At 39.7% G+C, this 26,892-nt stretch overlaps 1 protein-coding gene across 4 annotated transcripts in view; it reads left to right on the top strand.

Annotated features, from left to right (window-relative positions):
* Window positions 1–4,263: 4,263 nt before the first annotated feature.
* STIM2 (stromal interaction molecule 2) overlaps window positions 4,264–26,892 on the top strand; it is a 149,641-nt gene continuing 127,012 nt past the window's right edge. The window contains exons 1-2 of one of the 4 annotated variants that reach the window (XM_045474317.1): window positions 4,264–4,317; window positions 4,580–4,978. In XM_045474317.1, the coding sequence (XP_045330273.1) occupies window positions 4,972–4,978 (7 nt within the window). In that variant the 5' untranslated portion in view covers window positions 4,264–4,317; window positions 4,580–4,971. Of the gene's footprint in view, window positions 4,979–5,076; window positions 5,330–26,892 lie in introns of those variants that run through there. The other 3 variants (XM_045474315.1, XM_045474313.1, XM_045474316.1) reach the window with 3 other exon arrangements.

Below are 26,892 nucleotides of genomic sequence, written 5' to 3'. Positions count from 1 at the left end.
GGTCTTAGTGTGATTTAAGATTAGGTTAGTAGGCATCTGAACTTAGAAGCATACTCAAAAGTTTTTCCATCCCATCAATCACTTTTCTAGTCTCTTGCTGTCAAGAGTGTAGGCATATCATGTTTTACCTGTTGCATAATTTGCCTTTCATCTTCAGAATTATCATTACCGTCCAAGGACTCCTCTGTGTGCAAGTGACATGGTGCTCATTTTCTCATCATTTTCGGTTATGAACATGTCTACTTTTGTCTTCTTCACAGTTTGATTCCTCTTTTTTAGGAGGTAACAGATATTATGTGATCGATAGTATTCATGGAGCAGATTACGCAGTAACAGAGCAAACACCCTTTTTAATAATAGAAATGACTCCATAAGCCCACTGATAAACTTTGGCAAAACCGACTTGCTTTTGCTCTGTTGGGTGGCTTTTTAAAAACTATGTTAATATGCCGAAACTCTTAAAAGAGTTTTTGGTTTTGGCCTCTGGATTCAAGATACCTTTTAAAAGACTTTCTTCCTCCATGTGCCAAGAAAGATGCAGTGAGGAAGTTTACCAACTTCACTTAGTTGGTTGAGGAATCTTCCATGCCTTATTGGCTTTAGGGAGAAAGAATCTTGCAAATGAGTTATTCCACGATGCCACTTTTCTTCTTAGTATGTGGCTTTAATTAATTCAACAATTAGAAAATCATATTTATATGCAGAGGCTTCACTCTTTGGATCCTGGGGCCACCATATACGTAGTTACCACCTCAGAGATGTTTCTAAAGGTCTCAGGACCTGAATTCCCTTGCAAGCTTGGGTGGGGAGTTAGTGGGAAAACAGAAAGTTGGTTGGTGCGCAACAGGGCGTCCACCAAAGGAAGTTCTTTGCATTTGTCCGAGGGGCTTAACTGTAATTTGCAAAAGAAGCGGGGTCTCGGATGATGCTCCATCAGCCGCCAATATTCCAGGGTCGCGGAGTCAAGCCAAGAAATCTAACTCGCAAGTCGCTCTGTTGGGGAAAGGCGTACTGGAGAAGCTCCGTGGGCGGGCAGGGCGCAGGAGGAAGCCCCTCTCAGTTACCGCGCACCGGAATTCCCCACGCCCCTACCTCCACCCCAGCTCCCGCTCCACGCCCACCCACAGCCTGCCGCGCCCGCCCGCGCGGTGACGTCATCGCCTGGCAGCCGGCCGCCTGGACGCACCGCCCACGGAGTGGGAGCCGGAAGCCAAGCTAGCTTCGGCGCGCTGGCGTCCCGGAACCGCGGGAGCCTGAGAGCTCGCGCACCTGGGGAAAAGGCGGTGGGAGACAGCGGGCATGCGCGAGGCTGCCTGGCGGCGCAGGCGCGCTTCTGGCTTCGCTCCCGGGACGAGATCCGGTTCTCCGGGTTGGAGCGGGTGGGGAGTCGTGGGCCGTCCTGGCAGCCGGGGAGAAGGGGGAGAAGAAGGAGATGGGGACGGAGCCCGACACTTGGGAAGGGCTGGTTTGCTTCTGGGATGGGAGGGGCCGGCTGGACGGATCTTGCGTCTGTGCTGGGCGCGCCCCACGGAGTTAAGGTTTTTTTTTTTTTTTTTTGTCTGAAGATGAACTCAAACCACCACGCAGGCAAAGAGCGATGAGCTTATCCTAAATTAGGGACACGCTCAGAACACACGCCCAGAGCCTGGTGCCAGTTCTCCCCGAGGGATGAAAACGTACCTGTGTGCCAGGCAGCGCGCAAAGGCAGACCTGTTATTTCACTCTTCTCCCGCCACCAGCAGTCCTGTGGGGCTGGCATTATGACATGGTCCCTAATTTTCCCCTCCGAAAACCGAGGCCAGAGTAATTTTTCTATGGGTTACACAGCTGAAAAGTGGTGGAGTTGCCGTTTCCACGAGGTTTGTCTGATAAAAAGCTCAGTGCTCCCCATCAGATGCTTGAAGTCACGAATGGGTGAAAATTAGACAGTAAAGACACTCTGTAAATGAATGGAAAGTCAAAAAGTTTGGACGTTAAAAACCTGGCTGCAGGAGTCAGGCAGGCGGAAAGGAGAAAGGTCTGTTTCCAAGTAGATTTTGAATGTGCTTTGGCAAGAGGAAAGAGAAGAAAGTTTGTGGGAGGCAAGGAAAAGGAAGGTAAAGGGTTGGAGGTGAGACAGGAAGTCTGAGATAAAAGGGAAGTGATTGTTTTAACAGGAACCTGGTGTTTCTGCTCGGCTTGCAAATAGAAGCATCTGTATGTGATTCTACAGATTGGCTTCTCTTCCAAAGCAATGGATTTTCTCTTTTCTGCACTTAGGTTTTTGCTAGATGCACAGTGACGCTATACCTCTGTTTCACAAGAGGATGCATTCTGGTCACTCTAATAGAAACTTCAGAACCCTTGACAAAGATGATATGAGATGATTTATTGCCGAACCCTGGCCTGAGACAGGTCTTTTCAGCGTTGGCAGGTATCTCCCTATCTCCTTTTTGGCTCCAGTGGTGAGAGGCATAAACAGTTAATCATAACCTCAAATCCAGTGCCCTTTCAGTGCCAACATCTATCTTTGAAAGGAAGGAGGGGTGCCTGGCTGGTTCAGTCTTTGGAGCATGTAACTCTTGATCTCTGGATGGTGAGTTCAAGCAGGCCCCAGGTCCTAGGGTGTGGAGCCTACTTGAAAGAGAAAGAAAGAAAAAGAAAGAAAGAAAGAAACCCCCACATATCTTTGTTTAAAGAAGGTTGGCGTGGGTGATTTGTTAATTTGTTTGTGGTTTTATACTGCAATTATTGCTATAATACAGCTTGCTCTACCCAATTTAGCAACTGATTAAGTGCTACCTTGTATTAGTCTCTAATTATTTAATGGGTGTAAATTTTATCTCCTAAGCAAGATCATAAGATTTCCCAGGCAGGGACTGTGTTGTTTCTTCTATCCTTGAGTACTGACTTAATAGACTTTTTTCTGTCTCTTATTCCTCCTGAATCCCAACTACTCAGTACCCTGCCTGGCACATACTAGGCATTCAGTAAATATTGAATGAATGAAATGTTGCCTTCTGGAGAGCAGAAAACAAGACTGTTATTTATATTTTTCTAGTCTTCCAGCAGAATTCTCTCCTTTTGGTAGACACTCAGCAAATGTGTGACTTGATTGCTGTGCCTTTCAGCAGGGGAAATATAATCTCCCTGTTGCCCTATGAAGAATTGCCACCTAAAACACTATGTTCCCAAGAAGTCTGTCAAGAAATAATTGTTGATAGATTGATTAGCTTCAAAGAAATTCTTGATTCTTTTCTGAAGAGTGCATCTGCCCTTCCACAGTGAATGAGAATCATGGTTATATTGGCTACATTGCCTAAGAAATTCTTTGGGAGATTGTGTAATTTGAGCAGCTTTTTGACTTAAGAAAACAAACCAACCAATAAAAACCAAAATCGAAGCCCTAACCCAACAATGAAAACCCAATACGAAACAGGACCTTTATGCTTAAGAACCGTACCTGAAAATTTTAAATAACTTTTTGCTCTTGGGAAAGAGAATGCGTGTGTGTGTGTGTGTGTGTGTGTGTGTGTGTGTGTAGGCGCGCTCTGCTTCGTTTCAGGTAGGTAAAGCCAAGTCTGAACAACCGTTCTGTAAACTTATTAAACTGACAGCAAAGAATCCTTGTTAGTGAGGTGGGAGTAGCGAGGTGGTGATTCAGGAAATGTTTGAACATAGGAAAGTCAGGGGCAACAGCAAATCCATTTCAGTATTTCCATTCGGGGCTGCTAAATCTGGCCCTGTCTCCCATTTATCAGCTGTGGGACCTGGGGATAACATCTCTGGGCTGGGGTTGCCTCTTTTGTACAATGGGGATGATAACGATACCACTATATAACTTTTAGAGTTACAATGTGTAAATTTGCAAAGCCTTTCGAGCACTGCCTGGCACATGGGCTTGTAGCAAGCGCTTTAGGTAAATAAAACACTACGCTGTGCTAACCTCCACTTCCACATTGCTAGCTTCTTGTAAGCCCCACCTATACTGAAATTCTAGAGACGCCGCTGTTTCTGATTACAAGGTTTTTTCGACCCATGCAATTATTTTTGTTGCCGTCTACATGCCTATAACTCGCCCATTTGGGAAGTCAGTACTCCTTTGTCCCGCCTCTTTGGTCCTCCCCCCTCCTGTCTGGGCGGGGCCGTGAGTGGGGGTGGGGCATGCCCGTCTTCCTACCGTCAAACTAAGCTGCTCAACGAAAGCGTTAACTGCCTCCCCGCCGCACTCCGGTCCTCCCAGGAACGCCCCTGGAGGCGGGGGCTGTGGCGGCGCGCAGGCGCAGTACAGCAGCGCCGCGCCTGCGCCGTGGAGGGGCTGAAGGAGGCGGGGGATTGGTATGCTGCGTGCGAGTGTGTGAGGGAGGAGGCGTCGGGGCCGAGCGTGGTACTACGACGGGCGCGGGCCGGAGAGGGCGGGGGGATGCGCCGCGGCGGCGGTGGCGCGGGCGCTGGGGCTGGTGTTGAGAGGCGCCAGAGCAGCGGATCCCGGTCTCGCCGCCGCAGGAGCGCGGGTGTCGCGCGCGGCCTGAAGACGCCGTACCTTTCTGCCCCTCACCTTTTTTTTTTTTTTTTAAATAACCGGAACCAATGAACGCAGCCGGGACCCGAGCTCCGGAGGCCGCCGGTGCGGAGGGGACCAGGCTGGCGCCCGGCAGGAGCTCGCGTCCGAGGCGGCGGGGGCGGCCCGAGGAGTCGCCGGCGGCGGCTGCAGCGCCTGGCGGAGCGGACGAGTGGCCGGCGGCCGTAGCGCCGCTGCGCTTTCCCCCTGCTCCTCCTCCGCGCCCTCATCCTGCCGCGACGCCCGGCCCGGCCTCGGGCAGGCTGCGGCGGTGGCATTGGGCTGCGCTACTGGTGCTTGGGCTGCTGGTGGCCGGCGCGGCGGATGGATGCGAGCTGGTGTCCAGGCACCTCGGCGGGCGGCGGGCCTCGGGCTCTGCCGCCGCAGCCGCCTCCTCTCCCGCTGCGGCGGCGGGCGACAGTCCGGCGCTCATGACAGGTGAGGGCCCGGAGGGGTGGGGGGCGGCGGGCGGGACGAGTCCGGCTGCTGAGGGACCCCCATCCCCGGGAGGGGCCCCTGCCGGGACCCCGCTATTTGACGGCCACGGGGCGATGCAGAGCGTGGCGCCCAGACGCCCGCGCCTTGGCCGCTGCTTCGTCGCGGTCCCCTACAGTCCGGACGCCTTCCCCCCCCCCCCCCCCCCCCCCCCCGCCGCCGACACCCCGCCCTCGACAGAGCCTCTCGACGGCACTCGTTTCCCCGCCCTACAGTCGGGTTCCCCGGTGTTCCACGCTGAGCAATGCGGCGGTTTCTCTTCCGTGCTGCAGAAGAGCCAGCAGGGTCTGCAGGGTACTGGGCTGAATTTTTTTTTTTTAAGCTGCTAGAAAAAGTCGGCAGCAGCAATGCGGTATTGAGTCGGCCTACGGTGCTGCTTTTGCAAAGGCAGCTGGCAGCGAGTCTCACAGGTTCAAAGCCCCGCTGAGCATAGTGTCCCAGGGGAGGCTGCTAAAGAGGATTCTTTGAGAGCCATAATACCTAGTGGTATGAGTGGTTCCGTATTAGTATGCGGAAACCTCTAAGTCTCATGTGTGTTTTTTGAAGGGTGGGAGGAACGTTTTAAAGGATGGGAAATATTTGCTGGTGGGAGCATCACTGGGTGACAAAGGGTGCCACCAGAAAGCTCTTCAGGTAACCAGAAACATACTTAAAATTTATCAAGTGCAGGGTATTCGGGGCTTGTATTTGAGCAAAAACAGTTCTGATTGAGTGCATCAGCACCTTTGTAATACAGAACGTTCTCGAAATTACTGAAAACTTGCGAACATGTTGGGTAAGGATAGGTAGAAAATAGGATCCTTTTAAAGCTTTCCAGTGGCATGTACAAGTGGTCTGCATGGTTTAGGTAATGATGTAGGGATCTTGAAATGATTTCTTTTGGAAAAGTAGTGGAGCTGAAGTAATGTTTGTTTGTTTGTTTATTTATTTATTTATTGATTGATTGTACTTTATTTTTAAAAGTAATCCGCAGCTTTTCTGCATTGAATGCAAGACTAAAAAGGAAAAAGTAAAGTGGAACAAGATGACCCATCATTAATTTAACCAAAGTGATAGTCCAGCAGGCGTCTGAAAGTTACTAACAGCTGCTCTGAGAAGTGCTCAAGAGCTATATTCTTTGGAGCAAAGCAGCTATTCTCTGCGTTCTATGACAGGGTGTTTGCTATTTTAGAGAGGAGGGTGTTGGTAAGCTCCTTAAGTGCTTTGTAGTTGTATGGAACATAGTGAGCAGAATATTTAACTTGCTTTACCCTGAGACCTAGCCAGCTCCTCTAAAGGAAACTGGAAACCTCAAACCTATCACTGGGTAATTTGGAGAAAATGATTACAGAATGCTCAGTATTAGGACCGTGATACGGTTTGGGAGGATATTTGGAATAACCTGAGGCTTGAATAGTCTTTATTCTCGAGATACAGATGTGGCAGATAAAAATGAAGAACAGTGATTATTAGGAAAGTAGCCAGATAAAACTATAATCGTGAAGGTTAAAGTAGGGAGATAAAACTGATCCTGAAGGTTTAACGCCTCATGCAGTAAGGGAGGGAGCAGAAATATTGGGGCTTCTAGAAGGTATAGCAGTGTGATGCTTGGTTTCTTGAGCAGAAGGGTTTGTTTAATAAATAATTGGCTAATGTTTTTATCAATATGTAATTGGTAGAAGGGCATATAATTCAGAAAATTTAGTATTTTTTTAACCAGTAACAGTATAATGTATAATTATATCATACATAAAGTATAATGTAGATTATATCAAGGAAATTGCTGCAGATGGAATTTTATTTTAATTAGCTGTTTATAATCCTTTTTGAACATTTAAATTTCTCTGGGTTGTTTATGGCATTGTGAAAAAGGAAAGGTGATTCTTATTGAATAAAAAGTCTGGCGTATCACACAAAATGAGTTTGTGCTGTGGTGCTTTAAGATAAGTTTACAAAAATAGTATTAGTTATGGAGTTTATTTTTAATGTTCTTTTCCTTTGTTGGAGTATTGATTTTTAACAAGTTAAACATTTCCATTTAAAGTTTAAAATAATCAGACTACACAATGTGCAAGTTAAATTGTGGTCATTAGTTTATTTAAATACAGTCAATAGCACTGGTATCTGGGAAGTGGTAAATTGAAAGTCTGTAATAAAGTTGGAGCATATTGAAAATTTCTCTGAACTACGTATATGCTCTCTGTAGGGCTCCTTCCTATTCTTCTGATTATATGAATAGCACTTTCGTTTATGGTTTCCACTTGTAAATGTTGTGCTAGACCCAGAACATAATAGATTGTTGCTGATGTACACTTTAGGAAGTAGAATCATAGCCTGTACTTAAAAATTACTGTTAACTACATTCTGGGTAGTGTTAATGGAGAGAAAAGGGGTAGAGAGCATTAGTAATAAAACGTAGCTACATGTGAATTTTGAAAGTGGACAATTCTTGAAAGAATTCTCAGAGAAGAATTGTTCTCTGGCTCTGTATTAAAATTGTCATTGAACTGTGAGTTTTCTTAAGAGCTCTGAAAATGACAGTCCAAATCACATCTTCTCTTTTCCGCTACAGTTTGGTTCTTTAGGGACGTTGTAAGAGTTTGCCTCTTACTAATAAAATGTAGAAAGCATTCTTTTCCACTGATGTTTCCCTCTCAGTTTTATTTTTGAGGTTTAGTGTATCCTAAGAATAAATTACCTTTAAGACATCTATTGCATATTTCGTTTTGAGCAAGCAAGTGTTCTTACAGAGACTGAGAAATCATCAAAATAAACAGACTTACCGTCATAATGAATATCCGTTTGTATTTTTCTTTTCTATATAACATTTTCAGGATTTTGCAAAAATGTTTGGATGAGGTGAAACCAATATTTATACTATTGTGAAATAAAGGTTATATATGGGGATATAGGGCCCTTGCTTTGTAAGTGATTGAAATTTAAAGCAGGCTAGGGCTTGGTGACTAAGAGTTTGTTGATTACCATCTAAGGCAGTGCTTTAATAATTCAAAACATTATTTTTTTTTCTTTTTTGCGTAACACATTTAGAATCAATGAATTGATCCCAGTAGAGAATAATTGATCTCATCTGGATATGGTCTCTGAGAAATAGTTTATGAAAGGCAAGAAATACACTCAAATGTGTCATGTATATATGTGTGTGTGTATACATACACGTACACACGTATGTACATATATTTACATATATGTATATATTTACACACACACACACACGTATATATGTATATGGAACACAGTTTTTTATTCTGGCAAAATATACAGAATTCAGTTGACCCTTGAGCAGCAGGGTTAGGAGTGCTGATGTCTAGAGTTAAAAATCCTAGTATAATTTTTGACTCCTCCAAAACTTAGCTACTAAAGCCTATTGTTGACTGGAAGCCTAATGTAAACAATTAACACATATTTCATGTTTTGTATTATGTACTGATTCTTTAAGTTAGAGAAAAGAAAGTGTAATTAATAAAATCATAAGAGAAAATACATTTACAATGCTGTACTGTATTTATAAAAAAAAATCTGTATATAAGTGGATCCACAAAGTTTAAACCGACAGAGCTTAAGGGTCAACTGTAATTGACACATTTAAAACATATTTTCTTATATGTAGTTACTTGTTTCAGAATTAAAAAAAATTTTTTTTTAATGTTTTGTTTATTTTTTGAGACAGAGAGAGACATAGTGTGAGCAGGGGAGGGGTAGAGAGAGAGCGAGGCACAGAATCCAAAGCAGGCTCCAGGCTCTGAGCTGTCAGCACAGAGCCTGATGCGGGGCTGGAACTCACAAACCGCAAGATCATGACCTGAGCTGAAGTCGGACGCTTACCCGACTGAGCCACTCAGGCGCCCCAGTTTCAGAATTTTTTAAAACAAATTTTAGTTTCGGAAATATTTGTTTCTGTCGTTTTCTAAAGATGAGTTAATGCCACTTTCTTCAGTGCCTGTATAAAGGTTTACTTAACTATAATACTTGTCACTAGTTTGGTATGTTATTAGGAATGTAAAACACATTTTAAAATGTTTCTTGGAAGTATTAAAATTTCAGTGAAAACTTAAAGTATTCTTAATTTGAAGGAATACGATTTAGAAAGCACCACTTTACTCAGTGTTAAACACATCTATGTAGTGGGGCTTTCGTTAATTTAGATGAAAATACATAAATATGATTATCATTGTAAAATCTTAAGGTTCACTTTTAAGTATCTCACCTTGAATGCCTGACATTTACGTAGCAAATGTCACCTTTTTCTTTTTTTCTTTTTTCTTTTTTTTATTGGTATTGGCTTGAGTATAGTTATGTACATGTTGCTTTGAGGAGTATTATTTACAAATGAATTTATAGTGCTAATGTTTACATTGTGACAGTGGTTAAACTTACAGTGTAGTTTACATAGTACTAGAAAATATTGTTCCTCTTTTTGTGAAATTTCTCTTTCCGAATTTAGCTTATATTTAGCTTATGGAGCCACCTTTGGATGACTGGGTCTTCTGCTATATTTGCATTCTCTTTTGCCTTCCCAGGTAGTTCTCATTACTAGTCCTTTTCTTTATCAGTCTTTGGCCTTGCTGTAGGGGTTTTCCTTTCTTCTTTTCCTTTCTTTTCTTTTTGTTTTTGTTTTGTTCTCTAGCTAACTATAGGATTAAAGAATCTACTCATTTGTTTTTTGATATAGTCTATTCTGAACATTTAAGAATTAGTAATCTTACTGGTCTGGAAATATTGCATCCTTTGTACTTTTCTTGAGAATACCACGGCAGACCTGATTGGGCTCTTGAGGGAATCCCCTGCCTCGGGGTAACTTAGAGGACCAATTGGAAAAATGGGTTTGGGATTTGGCGTAGCTTTAGCAATAGGAGTATCCACGTAGAAATTCTTTAATTTGCTAAGGGCTTTCTTGGTGGTTGGATACATGCTAAAGTCTTTAGATTAATTTAGATTTCTGAGTAACTATTGTCAAGCATTTTGGATATTGGCAATGCAGTGTAGAATACTTTAAAATGGTGGTTGGAGATCTGTATCTATGTATATGGTGGCTAAAGTATAAACTGGTTAAGCTAATGTTAAACAGTTAATGGTATGATTAGTAAGCCATTTTTGATATTCACTGGAATTTGGACCTTATGTTATTAAGATCTATCAGATTTTATCAGCCAAGCAGTTATTAAGCACATGCAGAATACTGCATAATAGGAATGGGAAAGAATACAAACAAGAGTAGGACAATGAGTTGTGCCTATTGGAAATAATAGATATGTTTACTAAACTGTTACTAGTTGTCAGTATTGGACTCAATCATTTATATACATCACTATTTTTGATTCTGAGGTTAATCCTGTTGGAGATAACCTGCTACAATCTTCATATAAAAGATGAGGAAACCTTTGGAGGATGATCTTAAGTAACTTGCCCAAGGTTATATTTAATAAATAGCAGAGTCAGAGGTTGACCTGAGTTTCGTTGCTTTCAAAGCTTTGATTCTTAACTGGTATGTTATATGCCTTCTTATACACACAACTAAATATAATAATGAGAGAGACTGTGATTAGTACCATAACAGACTGTAAAATGTTGGGGAAAGTAGGAGGGTAGAGTTTGAGTGGGACCTTGATAGCGACTTCTTGTGGCGATGAGTGAAAGAGCTTTCTGGAAGAAGGCATATGCAAGAATAAGGATTAAATTAATAGTTTTTTTTTTTTTTTTTAACGTTTATTTATTGAGACAGAGAGAGACAGAGCACGAACGGGGGAGAGTCAGAGAGAGGGATACACAGAATCTGAAACAGGCTCCAGGCTCTGAGCTGTGAGCACAGAACCCGACGCGGGGCTTGAACTCACGGACTGCGAGATCATGACCTGAGCCGAAGGGACACTTAACCGACTGAGCCACCCAGGCGCCCCAGGATTAAATTAATAGTTTTATTTGGAGTTCAGCATAGGGTGTATGTACAGTAGTGGGAAATGCAAAGAGAAAGAAGATTTGGGCCAAATTATCAAGGGCTTTAATATTCCTTAGTTTATACCCTTTGTATTGAAATGCCAGCACATTTAAAACTGCGGTACTCAACCAGTTCAGGAGTATGGGAAATTATATGTTTTCTTTTTTTATTAAAAGTTTTTTTAAAATTTAATTTTATTTTATTTTTGAGAGAGAGAGAAAGAGCACAAGCAGGGGAGGGGCAGAGAGAGAGGGAGACGCAGAATCTGAAGCAGACTCCAGGATCCGAGCTGTCAGCACAGAGCCCTATGTGGGGCTCGAACTCATGAAACATGAGATCATGACCTGAGCCGAAGTTGGAGGCTTAACTGAGGCGCCCCTGAAATTATACATTTTCTTAGCATACTGGTTTTACTAGATTGTTTAAAGGGAAAACAAACTTTCAGTGTTTAATCGTTAGTGACTAACATTTAACATTACCCAACATGCACATGTTATGGAGAATGCAGATTTAAATATTAAGGTAAAACCAAAGGTTTAAAAAGGTGTTTTGATCTTTGCGTGTTTTGTTCATAAACTTAAGAGGAGTAAATCTGTTTTCTGGTCGGGTTAGGAAGCAGTGGTTTTTCAACATGAGACTGACATGATCTCTGTTTGAGAAAGTGAAGTCTGGGCAGATGGAAGTGAGGAGATAATAGAGCTGAATGAAGAGGTCAGTTAGGAAGCTGCATTGAAGTAAAGGTTTTGAGAGTTTAAATCATGAAATTATGGTTATGAGATGTTTAGAGAAAATTTTGTAAAAATTTGCTTTATTGTTAGGAAGGAATCTAGAAGAAGTCTAAGAAACAAAAAAATTACCTTTTACCTTTTTTCTTTTTTAATGTTTATTTATTTTGGGGGAGGAGGGGCAGAGAGCAAGGAGAGAGAGAATCTCAAGCTGGGTCCACACTCACTGTGAAGTCTGATTCAGGGCCCGATCTCACGACTGTGAGATCATGACCTGAGCCGAAAATCAAGAGTCGGACGCTTAACTGACTGAGCTATCCAGGCGCCCTAAAAAATTGCCTTTGACTTTTAAACACCCTAGTGTTTGTAGAATGACTTAAATTGGTGCAAGTCCTTGAAAATATGCAAGAGGTGAAACAGTGTTGTATAGTGCCTTTATTTCAAATGTGCCTAGTTAAAATAAAAATTATCTTTATATGTGATTGGACTTATATGATGATTTACAAAGTTGTTTCTATATGGCTTTTTAGTACTCCATATTTTAAAGTGCACGTTTGTTCCTTAATAAAGGATAACTGTTTCCAGATTGACTTAATACTATATTGCATCAAAATTGAACTTCTCCACCCCAACCATCTGTAAATAGCAGTATCTTGGAATACTGGCATATTATTTGTTTCAAAATTAACTTTTGAATTTTGCATGTGAATTTTAAGCTTGATCCTTAGGTGATGATTTCAAATGCCAAATCTAAATGATTTCTTCATTTCCTTATCCTTCTAGGTCTTTATGTTAGTAGGTATTAGATAACTCCGTCCTTCCTGACACTTTCTAATCCTACCTTCAGTAACTGTTTTCCTTCACTGGTTTTACTGTTGCTAATTTTAAGGGTGGTTCTCTCCTGTCTCTGTCCTCAATCTTGTGTTCCTCTCATCTAGCTGAACATTTCCTTCTCAGAGAACTTCATTACTAGGAAAGTTCTAAATTGGGGATAGGAAACCCCAAGCCAATGATTGATTTGACTTGGCTTTATTTCATTTGGCTCTTGAGGTGATACTGCACAACCATGGTGGCTGCAGTCCTGAGAGTAATTTCCTTTCTGCTAGGCTTCCTTAGTCATATAGTTTAAAGTGAAACAACTTTGGGATAAAGGCTAAGATTAGTTGTAGAGTGTTAAATAGTAACCATTTAGTGTTTTCTTTACCTGGTGGTAATTCCCCTCACCCCAGAACCACAGAGTAGTCAGCTGGACTAACATTCATCTGAGCACCCAAGCACCTGTATCTGTCCCAGTGTTTCTTGCAAAATGAATTTGCTTATGGCTCTTGGCCTCTGTTTAACTTATTTTTACCTCTGGTGGTTCTCACTTTCTCTACCCCTTTCTTTGTTCTTCCTGAACTTGCCATTATGTGGAACTGAAACACTTCAAAAATGACTTTATTGAATTAAATACTGGGTTTTGAATTGTAAAAATAATTGGAGTGAGTCTGATTTGTGTGATTTAAAAATACTGAACAACCCAGGGTACCTGGGTGGCTTAGTCAGTTAAGAGTCTGACTCTTGATTTTGGCTCAGGTCATGAACTCACAGTTCCTGAGATCTGTGCTGACAGCACTGAGCCTGCTTGGGATTCATTCTCTCTCTCTCTCTCTCTCTCTCTCTCTCTCTCTCTCTCTCTCTCTCCCGCCCTCCCTCCCTCCCTCCCTCTCTCCCTCTCCCTCTCCCCCTCTCTCCTTCTCCCTCCCTCTCCCCCCCTTCTCCCTCTCCCTCTGCCCCTCCCCCATTCATACTTTTTCTCTCTCTCAGAACAAGTAAATAAACATTAAAAGAAATACCAAACAACCTTATCACAAACCCCTTGGGTAATGAAAATGAATTTGTAGTTGTTTGTTAAATGATTCTCAGTAAGTTAAAAAGGTTTCTTAAACCCTTACTGGAAATTTTTATCTGCTATTTACCATACAGGACATTTCACAGACCCATGTTATTGTGCAGGTATTTTCGTCCCTTTGTAAAAATATCTGGTGTTGAGGGGCATCTGGGTGGCTCAGTCAGTTGAACATCTGACTCTTGATTTTGGCTCAGGTCCTGATCTCATGGTTGGTGGGATCAAGCCCCACATCTGGCTCTGTGCTGACAGCATGGAGCCTGCTTGGGATTCTCTCCCTCTCTCTCTGCCCCTTCCTGCTTGCACTCTCTCTCCCTCTCAAAATAAATAAACATTAAAAAGAAAATCCGATGCTGAGTAAATAGTCTTAATCCTCCTTTATTCCTGTTTTCCAGCAATAATCCTCTGACTTTTCCATGTATGATAAGTATGTAATTTTTCCTGGTTCCCTACTTTCATCTTCAGCAATTCTTTCTGCTTTGTCACACACATTCAAACTGTTAATCTTTGATATTTCTTTCTTCTGTATTTCTGTATACCAAATTAAAAAAAATCTGCTTTAAATCTTTGTTCATCTATGGGTATAGGTACTCTGCTATTTTATGAATTTGCTTTTTAAAACATCTCCTGTGATGTGCATCCAGTCTTTGGTTCTAGGTCTATTGAAATAGATCCTTAAAAGAAGTATAAAATCAGAAAGTCAGACTGTGGTGAATCTGTGTGTGTGTGTGTGTGTGTGTGTGTGTGTGTGTGTGTGTACATAAAGCTTTTAACATAATTAAGTGACTGTTTTATGCCAGATATGATGCAAGGAACTGGGGATATAAAGATGCTGAAATTGACCATTTTTATCATTGCAAGAACAATGTAAACTTTAAAATTGCCAAAGAGTAGACTGCATAATCTAAAAAAATAAGTATTAATATTGTATTTGTTTTTTAAAAGGAAACTGCTGTGGTAGCTTATCTAGTAGCATTACTGCATTTACTAAAAATATCATTAGAATATTTCTTAGAAGTTTTTTGTTACACATTTGCAGTATTGAAAATAAGCCTTCTTCCTTCTTTGGAACAAGGTGTGATGTAAATAAATATAGTTCTTTTTTGTTTGCTCTTTGGTATTTTATGCTTCACTAACAAGCAAACAAACAAGATACTTCAGTGACTGTAATGTTCCAGTCACCAAGGTTGGTGTTTTGAATTTTGAGATTAATAAGTTGTTGGGACGCCTGGATGGCTCAGTCATTTAAGCGTCTGACTTGGGCTCAGGTCATGATTTCACGGCTTGTGAGTTCGAGCCCCACATCGGGCTGTGTGCTGACAGCTCAGAGCCTAGAGCCTTCTTCAGATTCTGTGTCTCCCTCTCTTCTCTCTCTGCCCCTCCCCTGCTCACACTCTGTCTCTCTCTCAAAATTAAATAGATGTTAAAAAAAAAAGATTAATACGTTGTTGACCTTGCCTTGTGTTCTAGCAGGAGATACCCCTTTTAAAGGGTGATAATACATTGTAACAAGAGTATAAGGGCATAAGGGCTATGTTTAATAGAATTACAGAGATGGAGTTACTTACTCATTTTGATGTGGAGAGGTGGGCTATTAATGAAGATTTTTTTTTTTTCCACAGTAGATAACTCACTGGGAATGTGTGAGAATTTGTCACATAGGGAAAAGTATAGCAGTGTGAGAGGAGGAAGCTGAGTAGGGAATGACATTTATCATAGACATTGCCATTTGAGAATGTTACATGGAGATTGTGAATTACCAAATACCTAAAATGCAACGGTCCTCCTGCCTGTAGTGTACCACCATCCATATTTGCACGTGGGATTCATGTTTATGCCCGGCATTTTTGTATTTTATCTTATTTAATCCTTTAGAATCCTGGTGAGGTTATCATCACCCCCATAGATTACTACATATAATGGAGATTTAGGAGTGGTCTCAAATAGTTTATATCTTAAAAATCCTCCAGTGCCAAAGATCTGTATGATAAAGCACAGTGTATGATTGGAGGGGAATTAGGAAATGAGGCTGATGATACAGCAGAATTAAACATTCTGATTAATTTTAAATTCTTGGTCTTTATTGTCTAAAGAACAATTTGAGTTTATTTTTCATTCATTTTTGGTAAATAGCCAGCTTTTTATTTCTTAAAATTTTGCATTTAGTATTCTGAAATCTTAAAAAATACTAATTTAAGATATATAATTTCTAGAAATTAGAAAAAATTGGTATCCTCATTAAGTGGGTAATTCCTATTTGTGGTTTGTTTTAATGAATATGCTGTAAGGATGGAGTGTCATTTTTAAGAAGCATAACATTTCATATCTTGAACTTTTACCTGGGTCACAAGTCTGCTCCCAGTTTTGTACAGTGAGATTAGGAGCATGGCCTCTAGACTAGAGCAGGATTTCTTGGGCGGTCCCAGTCTGACAGTGGTTTTGTAATTCGCGGTAGGTGATTTAATCTATTCATGCCTAAAAAGGGTTCCTGGACCCAATTCCAATGTGTGTGGGGAGACTCGCCCATACCCACAAGCAGTTCTCAGACACCAGCATGTGTCTGAGAATTCGTTGCAATTCTGACACTATGTGCAGATAGAATCAGATTCCACAGGTTAGAAGTCTCAGTCCCACAAGACTACTCTCCACTTCAGAAGCCAGTCACAAGCCCAGGTTGTTACCTATGCTTCTGATTGACCTGTGAATCAGAGGTTCCCATGACCCCGTGTTTGGGTTCATTTAGTTTGCTAGAGTGGCTCACAGAACTCAGGAAACCCATTTACTTACTAGATTACTAATTTATTACAAAGAATGTTAAAAGGTACAGATCAGCAGCCAGATGAGATACCTAGGACAAAATCTCAAACAGAGGAGCTTTTGTCCTCCTGGAGTTTGGGGCTCTGGATAATGGCACATGGAAGCATTCTGTTTCCCCAGAGTGGAAGCTGTCTGAACCCCCTTTTGGGTTTTTATGGAGACATTGGGTTTTCATTATATAGGTATGATTGATGAACTCAGTGGCCATTGGTGATTGATTCAACCAACCCCTCCCTCCTCCTTAGAAATTAGGGTGGGACTGAAAGTTCCAAATCTACATTCGAGCAGTGTGTGGTTCCTCTGGCAGCTAGCCCCCATCCTTTAGGTGCTTTGCAAAATTCGCCTTCAGTAACCTAAGCCCAGTTGTAGTGGGAAGGGTTTGTTATGGATAATAAGACACTCCTTTCACCTTTATAGCTCTGAAGCTTTTTCAGAACAGGAAACAAGAGCCCAAATATAAAAGATGCTCCCTTTGCTCTTATCCATCAGGAAGTTCCATGGGTTTTGGGAACTGTGAGCCAAGTTTGGAAACTGTGGACAAAGACCAAACATGTATGAATTTTTATTTTGGTCATCTCCGTGACCAAATACATACATTTCTTATAAATTACAATATTACAGTGCCTAAATGTCCTTATCTCTAAAATGATTTGACGATTACATGAGTTAATCTGTGTAAAGTGCTTAGAACAGGGTCTGGCAGATCTGAGTATTCAGTTGTTGGCTTTTTTTTTTTTTTTTAACCTATAGATAAAGATGTAGGATAGTTGTAGAAATGTGCTGTGATATATTGAGTATTGTTAAGATGTTTTATGTTGCATTAAAAAATTTGAAGACATAGTTTGAGTCACATCTATGATCTAAATAACCATTAATGATCTGAGCTTTGAATGTATGTATGTATGTAACTAAGTATGGAGATTGAGATTGAGGAGTACTGTGGGATTTTTAAAAAAATGTGTCATTGGCTTAAATGATTTTTTTTTACCTTTTTGTAAGATTAAAAGATTTAAAGCATTTTGCAGTTGAAATATCAGATAAAATCTTTAAGGTCCCCATGGAGCTTGCATTTCATTTGGGAGTATAGGAAAAAAAAATGTTTTTAACTTGTGAGAAATGCTATCAAGGAACAAAAGAGGCCCAAGATAGAAAATAATGTGGATGGTGTGGGGACACCTACTAATTTAGGTAGGCTGGTTAGGAAGGGCTTCTGAGAAGGTGACATTTAAGGGGACATCTGAAGGGTCAGGAGCCAAATCTGTGAAGAGTTGGGTAATAGCATTCCACGAAATGGTAGTAGCATGGACAAAGACCAGGAGGCAAGAAAGAATTTGAATTATTTGAAGAAGCAAAAGTATCATTTTGACTGAGCATCTTGAGGAAGAGGGAGAGAAGTGTTTGATCTGGCTGTCCCAGTGGGAAGGGCCAGATGATACAGAGCCTCATAGACCATGTTTGGGGTTTATTCAGTGGGTGATAGGAAGCAGTTGAAACATTTTAAGGAGAGTAGTTTATAATTCCTTTTTTGAGGGGAGGTTGTTAGTGTTTTTTTTTTTTGCCCTGGAATTATTATGGAAAAGACATGTAACACAAAGTTTACCATTTTAACCATTTTTTAAAAAGTTTTATTTATTTGTTTTGAGAGCATGTGTGTGTAAGCTGGGGAAGGGCAGAGGGAGAGAGAGAATCCCAGGTAGGCCCCTCGATGTCAGCACAGAGACATATGCGGGGCTCGATCCAGGTGAGACGATGACCTGGGCTGAAACGGAGAATTGGACGCTTAACGGACAGAGCCACCCAGGTGCCCCTTAACCATTTTAAAGTGTGCAAATTCAGTGTTGTGAAACAGATCTCCAGAAGTTTTTAATCTTGCAAAACTGAAACTCCGTTAAATTTCAATCAGGAAAAGGAGGCAAACTGAAGAAGAAACAAAGAACTTTTATTTGGGGCCATAGAATTGGTAATTTAGGGAGCGCAGATTCACGTGGCAGCTGGAGAAGTGTCCTGCTCATGTGGGGGAAAGCAAGGGGTTTTTATGAGAAAGAAGAAGGTAATTACATCACTTAGACATAGAAGAATGGAAGAAAATGTTCATTGGTGCTAACTGGTTGAGCTGCTTTTGATTATTCTCTAATCGACTACTTTATTGGTGCTATCAAATGAAACTATTCTTGGTATGCATTAGTTAACCGTTCTGTCTTCGTGAAGTTCATACCAGCAGTTTTATGGTCCAAATGTCAGTTGTTCTGTTGTATTTTACTAGCAACTGCTGGAAACAGTTGCCTCTTCTGGCTGAGTTTGAGTTCATTAATTAGAAAGGAAAGTGGAAACTGAAGCTTTAAAGTGGAGTCTGTCTTTCCACACCATCAAACAGTAGTTCCTCACGGTCTCTGGGACCTTCATTCTGCTTTCGGTTTCTATGAATTTGACTACTTTAGATACCTTAGTGTAAGTAGAATCATATAGTCTTTATTTTATCGTGACTAGCTTTGACTTAGCTTAATGTCCTCAGTGTTCATCCATGTTGTAGCATGTGGCAAGATTTCCTTCCTTCTTCAAGGCTAAATGATACTCCATTGCATGTATGTGCCACATTTTTTATATCCATTTGTCTGTCAGTGGACACTGGGGTTGCTCCTACCTTTTGGCTGTTGTGAGTAGTGTTGCTGTGAATATGGGTGTGCAAATATCTCTTTGAGACTGTGCTTTCAAGTCTTTTGTATATATATATTCAAAATGGGATTCAATATGGGATTGCTGGGTCATATGGTAATTCTATTTTTTGTCTTTTGAGGAACCTCATACTGTTTTCCATGGTGGTTATCCCATTTTACAGCCCTACCATCAGAGCACAAGTGTTTCAGTTGCTCCATAATTTACATTTAAAGGATTTATTTGGCTACTATTTGGGGGATGAATTGTTGGGAGCAAGAGTCACCAAAAGGAGATTGCATAGGAAAGTAGTTATTAGTAGTCTAGTTGAGAATTACTAATGGCTTCGACTAGGATGATAGGAGAAGAGGAGGGGTTAACAAGGTATTCTGGAATTAGAATTGATTTGGCTTGCTGATGGATTGGGAAACAGCAGTGAGACAAAGGGAAGAATCAGTGACAGCTCTTAGATTGGTGACTTCTGGGTCCCTAGTGACTTCCACAATGCTAATGCAAGTAGGAAAGTCTTTCCCAGAAGCCCTCAAAATGTTTCTTCTCAGGTCTCCTATGTCAAGTCTGGGTTAGTAGACAAGGATTTCCCTTTTTAGAACAATCGTGTTTCATTCTCCTAGGACTGGGGGAGTGGCCCACTTTCCTGAGCACGTTAGTACCCTATATATTTGAACAAAATGGAGGTTCTCTTAGGAAAGGAGAAGGGAGGGAATGACAGATTAACTAATTCGCTTTGTGAGTTTTGGGGAAGTATTGTGATCTCTTTTGCCTCATTTGTAAACTGGGAATATAAGTACCTCACAGGATTGTTGTGAAGATTAAAATAGTGGATTTGAAGTGCTTAACAAGGAGTAAAATGCTCAGTAAATATTCTCTTCACCTGATTCCCTCTCCCCTCTTTTTTTTTTTTTTTTTTTTTAAACTTTGTATTTCCTTTAATGGTGCCACTGTTTTTCTAATCAATCAAACACAATTTCTTGGAGTTACATTTGATCTTTCCCCCATTTTTCTATTCAAGTTCAGAGTAGGCACAAACTCCTTGATTATCTTTTGTATGTCATAAATATACTCCAGCAAAATTAGACTACCCCTTGTTCTTTGAATACACCTCATTGTCTCCCTTAGTCCATTGCTTGCATGTTTCTCTCAAAGTAGAGTGTCATCTCCCATCTCTCAAGGTCCATTCCAGATATTTGTTCAGTCAGTAAATCTGTATTGAGAGTGTTCTATGTTCAGTGCTCTGTTGTATGAGTTGTGGATACAGTGGTGGGAAAAGATTGCCATGGTTCCTGCTCTCCGTATTTCTTTTGTCATAAAGTCTTTCCAAAGTTATCTTCAGTGAGGCATGACTTCTTCCACCTTGGAATTTTCTTAACAGATTGTTTATACCCTTTGTATTGCAATTCTAACTGGCAATATCTGTCTACTTATGTTGTATTACAGTGGTTCTTTCTTTTTTACCCATTTGAGGTTATCTGTAACAATATCTTCTTTCTCATGGAGGTTGTCCCATAGCCTTCTAAATACTTTTCAACTTGAAGGTTTGTTTTTGGTTGTAATCTGTTGTAGTTGATGATGCCTTACATCTGTACAGTGATTAATGCTTTACAGATAGAACTTTGTGTCCAGTGTGTTCAGCACTTTATGGTAATATGGGTAGTCTGGAGCATGGTATGATCTAATCACTGACATCTGTCCTTATCTAAGATGTTTTTTGTTGCTATTTGAAAAATTTTATGCGTTAAATATTCTTGGAACAAAAGTGTAGCATATCTGTATTTGTGACTGCTAATAACTTTTAGTGGAAAAATGTTACAGGATCAGCTTTCAGTTTTTCACTTACATAAACTAAGTAGTTATGATTAATATATTACTCAGTTGGCTTGAGTCATGAAGTCCTCTTTAGTTTATAATTTTACATCTTTTTGAAAGAGTTTAGGGAAATTAAAATGATGTGACTATTAAAAAGTCTGGAATTTTATTCAGTTTGTAATCTCATAGACATTAAAAAACGTTTAAAAAGTGATGGTTAACGTGAAATTAAGAGTAGTAGAGTCCGTTTTAGGCATGGTCAGTGAGATTACATTGTGCTACTTAGTTTGGAAGTATATTTATTCAACAAATCTTTGAATGCCTACTGCTAGATACTTTTTAGGTGCTGGAGAAATAGAAAACTAAACAAGTGAAGTCTCTGCTCTTATGATTTCACTTTTAGTGTTCTAGTCATTTGTCATGCAATAATAGTTTTGGTGTATACAGTATGTGATATTTGAACAAATTGGCAACTTCCTCATTTTGTGATTGCTGCTGATCCCAGTATTCACTGGTTTCCACACTCTTGTAATTGAAACTGAGAGCCACGTTGTTTTTACCTATTATTCTTTTTACTTATTTATAATATGTTATATAAGTCATGATAAATCTCTTTAAGTCTTCTACAAAGCATATATAAATATTTGTCTTTTAAAATCAACCTCAGTGCAGTATAATAGACCTAGAACTGGAACCCAACTCTATTAACTCCTAGTGCTATGTTGTTTTTGCCATAGGCTATATACTATTTCTTTATGGGATCTATTTTAAAATGTTATAGAAATGTGTAAATACGTTGGTCCTCTGAATTTAGTCAAACACATACGAAATTTTATAAGTTGTCTAAACTTATTTATAAAATTGTCGGTTAGCTTTTATAATGTACTAAAAATTTAGTTTGACATTTTGAAGTCTTAAAAATTTTTTTTCAGGTAGCTGGCTGGTAGTCATGATATATTCGTCATAAATCTTGGTATGGAACTGTCAATAATTGGGACTGTTTCTTTTCTATTATAGATTAGTAAAAGAGTGAAAAAAATTCTAGGGCCTGTGATTTATAATGAAAAGACTGTGCTTAGGAATTAAAGATAATAAGATAAATCTTTTTTTTTTTTTTGTCTTTGGTCAGTTTTTAAAGATTTCTAGATATACAGCAGCTGTTTTTAGTTAAATACAAATTCCAAAGCAAGACATGGTATGTTTATAGATAATTTTTAATCATGATGAAGATGTACCTGAAAAGTCTTACCCTAGAAGAATTTGAAGTTGAAGAACTAACTTACAGGAAAAATAGGCTTCAAAGTGAGAGATCAATAACCCTATGAAAGTCTTTATTAATATTTATATTTGCTAAGAGGAAATGCTGTAGAAAAGAAATATTTGCATATTCTGAATTAGTACTTCAGAAAAGTTAATTTTTATTTATCTTTTCAATATAATGAAGTGTTCAGAATTTCCTTTTGTAGTTTGCAAGATGCTTGAAAACCCATCTTATTTCCTTTTATTTTTTTTAGAGAGAGAGAGCATGCGTGAGTAGAGGAGAGGGACAGAGGAAGAGAGAGGGAATCTTAAGCAGGCTCCACGCTCAGTGTGGTGCCTGATGTGGGGCTCCATCCCAGGACCCTGGGATCATGACCTGAGCTGAAATCAAGAGTCAGACGCTCAACTGACTGAGCCACCCAGGTGTCCCTGAAAACCCAATTTAGGTTGTAGTAGACAGTATGTATTACTAAGGAGCGTATTCATATACTACTCAGTATTTAGTCCATCAGAAAGTTAGATATCCTTTTTCTGTTAGTTGGAATTGTTAATTTATATCTCTGAGGGTCCATGGTGGTTCCAGACGTGCTTATTGACTTAGATGAATAAAACGGGAAAAACTTTGGGTACGTTTATTTCACAGTTCTTTTTATATTCCTACTACTATAGCTCAGGCATCTTTAGTAATTCATACAGTATTGGTAAAAATTGAGTTCTTCCTTTAGGAAACTTGTTATCAGGAGACATGAGGATTTTGAACATTCTGACTTGCCTCCGTTCCCACGACTTAAGTGGGTCTTTGGATCTTAGCACTTTCCCAGCTTTGAGACAGCAGAAGGATACTCTAAAGGTCAGGTAAACTTTACTTAGGTTTCCTTTAATTTAGGATTGCATTTTAAAAGTCTCAACCCTGTCTCTTCTCTGCTTTATTCTGATCAGTTTCTAGATGCCTCTTGTTTCCAGTCATCTGTGACACAAATTCTCACAATAGTGGACATGGTAAACCATAATTAAATTTGTAAAAGAATTTTCACAATGTAAAATGATCATCCCCGGGGATTTACTAAATTCACACAAAGTAATTGTTTTTACAATACATAACTAAATGCCTTTATTTAATGTATTTGCTGAAAATTAATAGGTTTGGTTTTTTCTCTTTTTTTTTTTTGTCAAAGTAATATAGTCTAAACGTCTATATTTGTTTGGTTGCTGTTCGAAGGAAACTCTAATATGTGTTTATTTGGTTATAATTCATGTCTTTTTCATCTCTTACCACCCTTTTCTTCTGTTTCACCTGTTCCTCTAGTTAACTTTTTATGTGGTGATGGAAATAGTATGTTATTGTATTTTTATAGATAGTAGAGAGTATTTAACACTATCTGCTAAATACTTGCAGTATTATTTCAAGCTATATCTTTTGTCTCAACCCTTTATTTTAACTTGCTCAATTTAAGATAATGATAGCTTCACAATTTTAAGAGTTTTCTGAGCTCCTTGGATCTGTGGTTTATTGTTTTTCATTAATTTTGGAATATCTCAACTATTCTCTTTTCAGATAATTTTTTTTTGTCCTACTTTTCTTTCTTCTCCCTTTGGCACTCCAATTAAGGGTATGTTAGATCATTTGATACTGTCCCACAATTGTTGGGTGCATCCTTTTCTTTTTTTTTTTTTTTTTTCAAACCCATTTTTACCCTTTTTATTTCAGTTTGGATAATTTCTGTTGACCTGTTTTAAGTGCACTGATAATTATGTGAAAGGAATTTTACACATTTGAAATTGTGTTTTTTAATTTTATTATCGTTTGACTGTCTTTCATAGTTTTCATATCTGTTGAGATTCCCCAGCTGTTTATACATATTGGCCAGATACTTTAACATATTAATTCTTTCCTCTAGATCTTTTAACATTAATCACAATTATTTTAGTCATCCTGTTTGATAATTCTAGCATCTGGGTTATCTCTGTGTTTGGTTCTTTTTGCTTTATCTCTTGACAATGAAGTTTTTTCTTTTTTTCTTCCTTTTAAAAACGTGGTTCATAATTTTTTTAATGGCTCATAATTTTTGATTGACTGATAGCACAGTTGAGACTGAGATAAATATTGTCGATGTCCAGAAATGGGTGTGCTTCTTCTGTCAGACTATTAATGTGGTAGTTGAGATAGTTTTGCTAGTAGTTGAGCTGGGTATGGCTCTGTTGTTACTGGTCATTTTCGAGTGTACCACAGACCAGAAATTTCCTGTTACTTTGTGTTTTGTGTGGCCTGAGTAGTGTTCTTACTGCATTGGCTGCTGTCAGCAGCATGCCTGTACTGATGGGGGGCAGTGGAGGGGCTCCCTCTGTGTCCTAGATTTGTGGTGGGAGGGAAGGAGTGTTTGGGTTTCCTGATCTAGTTTAAGTCTTAGGCCTTGGGATTGGGCTTCCTCAGCCTTCTTCCTCTTCTCACAGTGGCAGCCAAACTCTGCCTTGTATCTGGGGGAGGACTTAGGCTAGAGAGTTTCTTGTTCTTTGCCCAGGGGTAATGTACTTTGTTTTGGTGTGGGATCCAGGGATTCCTGGGCCAGGAAGGTTTCTTGTCTGTCTCCTGAAGCGGTGGGCTTTTACTTCTACCTCTTCCCAGGAGCAGTGGATATTTGCCTGGGCCCTGGGGATGTGAGAGTTTCCTAACCCTGTCTGTCTTTGCTTCTGTTGGTCTGTGCTTGTCCCTCAAACTGACTAATCATGGTTTTTGGTATGTGCCTCTTTGCCAGTGCTTTTCTTCCAGGCTATGGATTCTGTTCTCTTATCCTGTTACTTGTATTCCCTGTCTAGCTCTTGACTTCTGTTGATAATTATTTGCTCCTAGACTTCCATGGTCTAAGTTCCTGGTCTCAAGCTCCCTTTGCATTGTGTTCAGGTTGAGCTGTCAGCCTTACTTCCTAAGGTACTTACTGAAACGATTATTTTTGTGATTCAGGAATTTCCAATTATTCTCGTTAATCTACATAACTGTGTATAATACTAAACTCTTTAGACCTTAGGTTGTTGTGTAGTTTTTACCAAAAAGTCTCTAATGAGGATTATAGGATTCCATAGTTCTTCTTAGCGGTTCTTAATTTTTTAATCCTTGTTGCTCACCTGTGGTGAAGAGTGCATGGTGTTGTAGAGATTGAGTCAGATAATCTGGGTTTAAATTCCGGCTTCATCGTTTCTTTCATCGGGCCACTTCTCCATAAGACATTTGTTAACTCCCTTTTCTATTTTGGTGTTGGAGTCATTACTATGACTTCTGGCAGCTTTAATCTATGGAGCACAGTCATTGTGTTAAGTGTTTTTCATAGGTTCCCATGTAATCCTCTCTGCAACTTTAGAGAGCAGTAGGAATTATTTATAGTAATTATTGGAGGGATTATTGAGTAATTATTTTAGGAAACTGGAGGCCTGAATACTTAAGTGTCATATCCATTACCCCATAGATAGTAAGAGATGCAGACCTTTAACGAACATTAGTTAACGTTCCATCTGATGTATGCTTCATAACATACTTAACTATTCCTTATTATTGGAAACACACTTGAAGTTTTAGTTTCATAAATAATGATTCATTCAGACTCCTAGGAGCTATACTTGATCGTTCTGGGTCCTTATCTCCCACATCCTGACCATCTGTTAGTAAATGCTATAACCACCCACACGTATTTTGAGTTTTCTCCACTTTTCTCTATTTCCATGGCCATCACTCTAGTCCAGGCCACCATTACCTCTCATTGGGATGCCTGCAGTGGCTTCCTAACTTCTTGTTACTGCTCTTGACCTTCTACAGTCTGTTCTCCAAGAAGCCTGTAAAATTACACATAAGATCATATCCTTCTCCCTTCAGTAGCTTCCCTTTTTATTACTATAAAATAGACATTTCTCCTGGCCTACAAATCCCTGCATGGTCTGGCTCCTGCCTACCTCTCCAGATTTATCTCTTTTTACCATTTTCTCCTACTCTGACTTTTTTTCTGCTGCTAGAATATGCCAAACTCTTTCCTTGTTTCTGAATTGTGGCACTTGAGGTTTCCTGTGTTGTGGCTGTTCCTCTATTCCTCAGCAGCTTCTTGCCTGGCTGCCTTTAGTTTTTGGTTTTGTATCTTTCTCAGAAAGATTTACTTTGGTGATTGCCTATGGGAGCAGTTTCCTTCCTGCCTCTGCTCAACAAACGCATAAAACACATTTAAATATTTATGTGCTTTTATATACTTACACATACTTATAACTAGAAATTATATTTTGATCTATTTAGTAACTTGCTACCTGTACTTACACGTAGAAGACTAAGCTCCTAAAGGATTAGACCCATGTCTGTCTTGTTCATATGTTACCTAGATAGTGTCTAGTGTGTCATAGGTAATCCATAAAACTTTTTGGATAGTGAATGTCTTGATTCACACCCTTTGTGCATAAACCTTTTTCTACGTTATGATGCTTTTTTCCTCCTTGAGAATAAAAAGCCAAAGAATTCAGGCAAGGGAAATGTTTCATGTATTTTTTGAACATGATCTGCTAATTTAAACGTTTCAGAAATGATCCCCTTCCTCCCCCTGGTTTTAGATCTTATGATACTTAAAGTGAGTGTCGTGTCATCTCCATTTTCATTCCTCTTTCGTGTAGTTTTTTCTTATTATAAACTTGGAAAATACAGACACATTTAGCAAAGAGAATAAAACAAATTTTATTCCTCGGAAACACTTTGGTATTCTTTTTTATATATGGCAAATATTATTTTATATAG

This window comes from Leopardus geoffroyi, chromosome B1 (assembly GCF_018350155.1).
Source record: "Leopardus geoffroyi isolate Oge1 chromosome B1, O.geoffroyi_Oge1_pat1.0, whole genome shotgun sequence".
NCBI classification, from domain to species: Eukaryota; Metazoa; Chordata; class Mammalia; order Carnivora; family Felidae; genus Leopardus; species Leopardus geoffroyi.
Note: the sequence above shows the minus strand (reverse complement) of the source record. Positions and strands in the feature narration are given on the sequence as shown.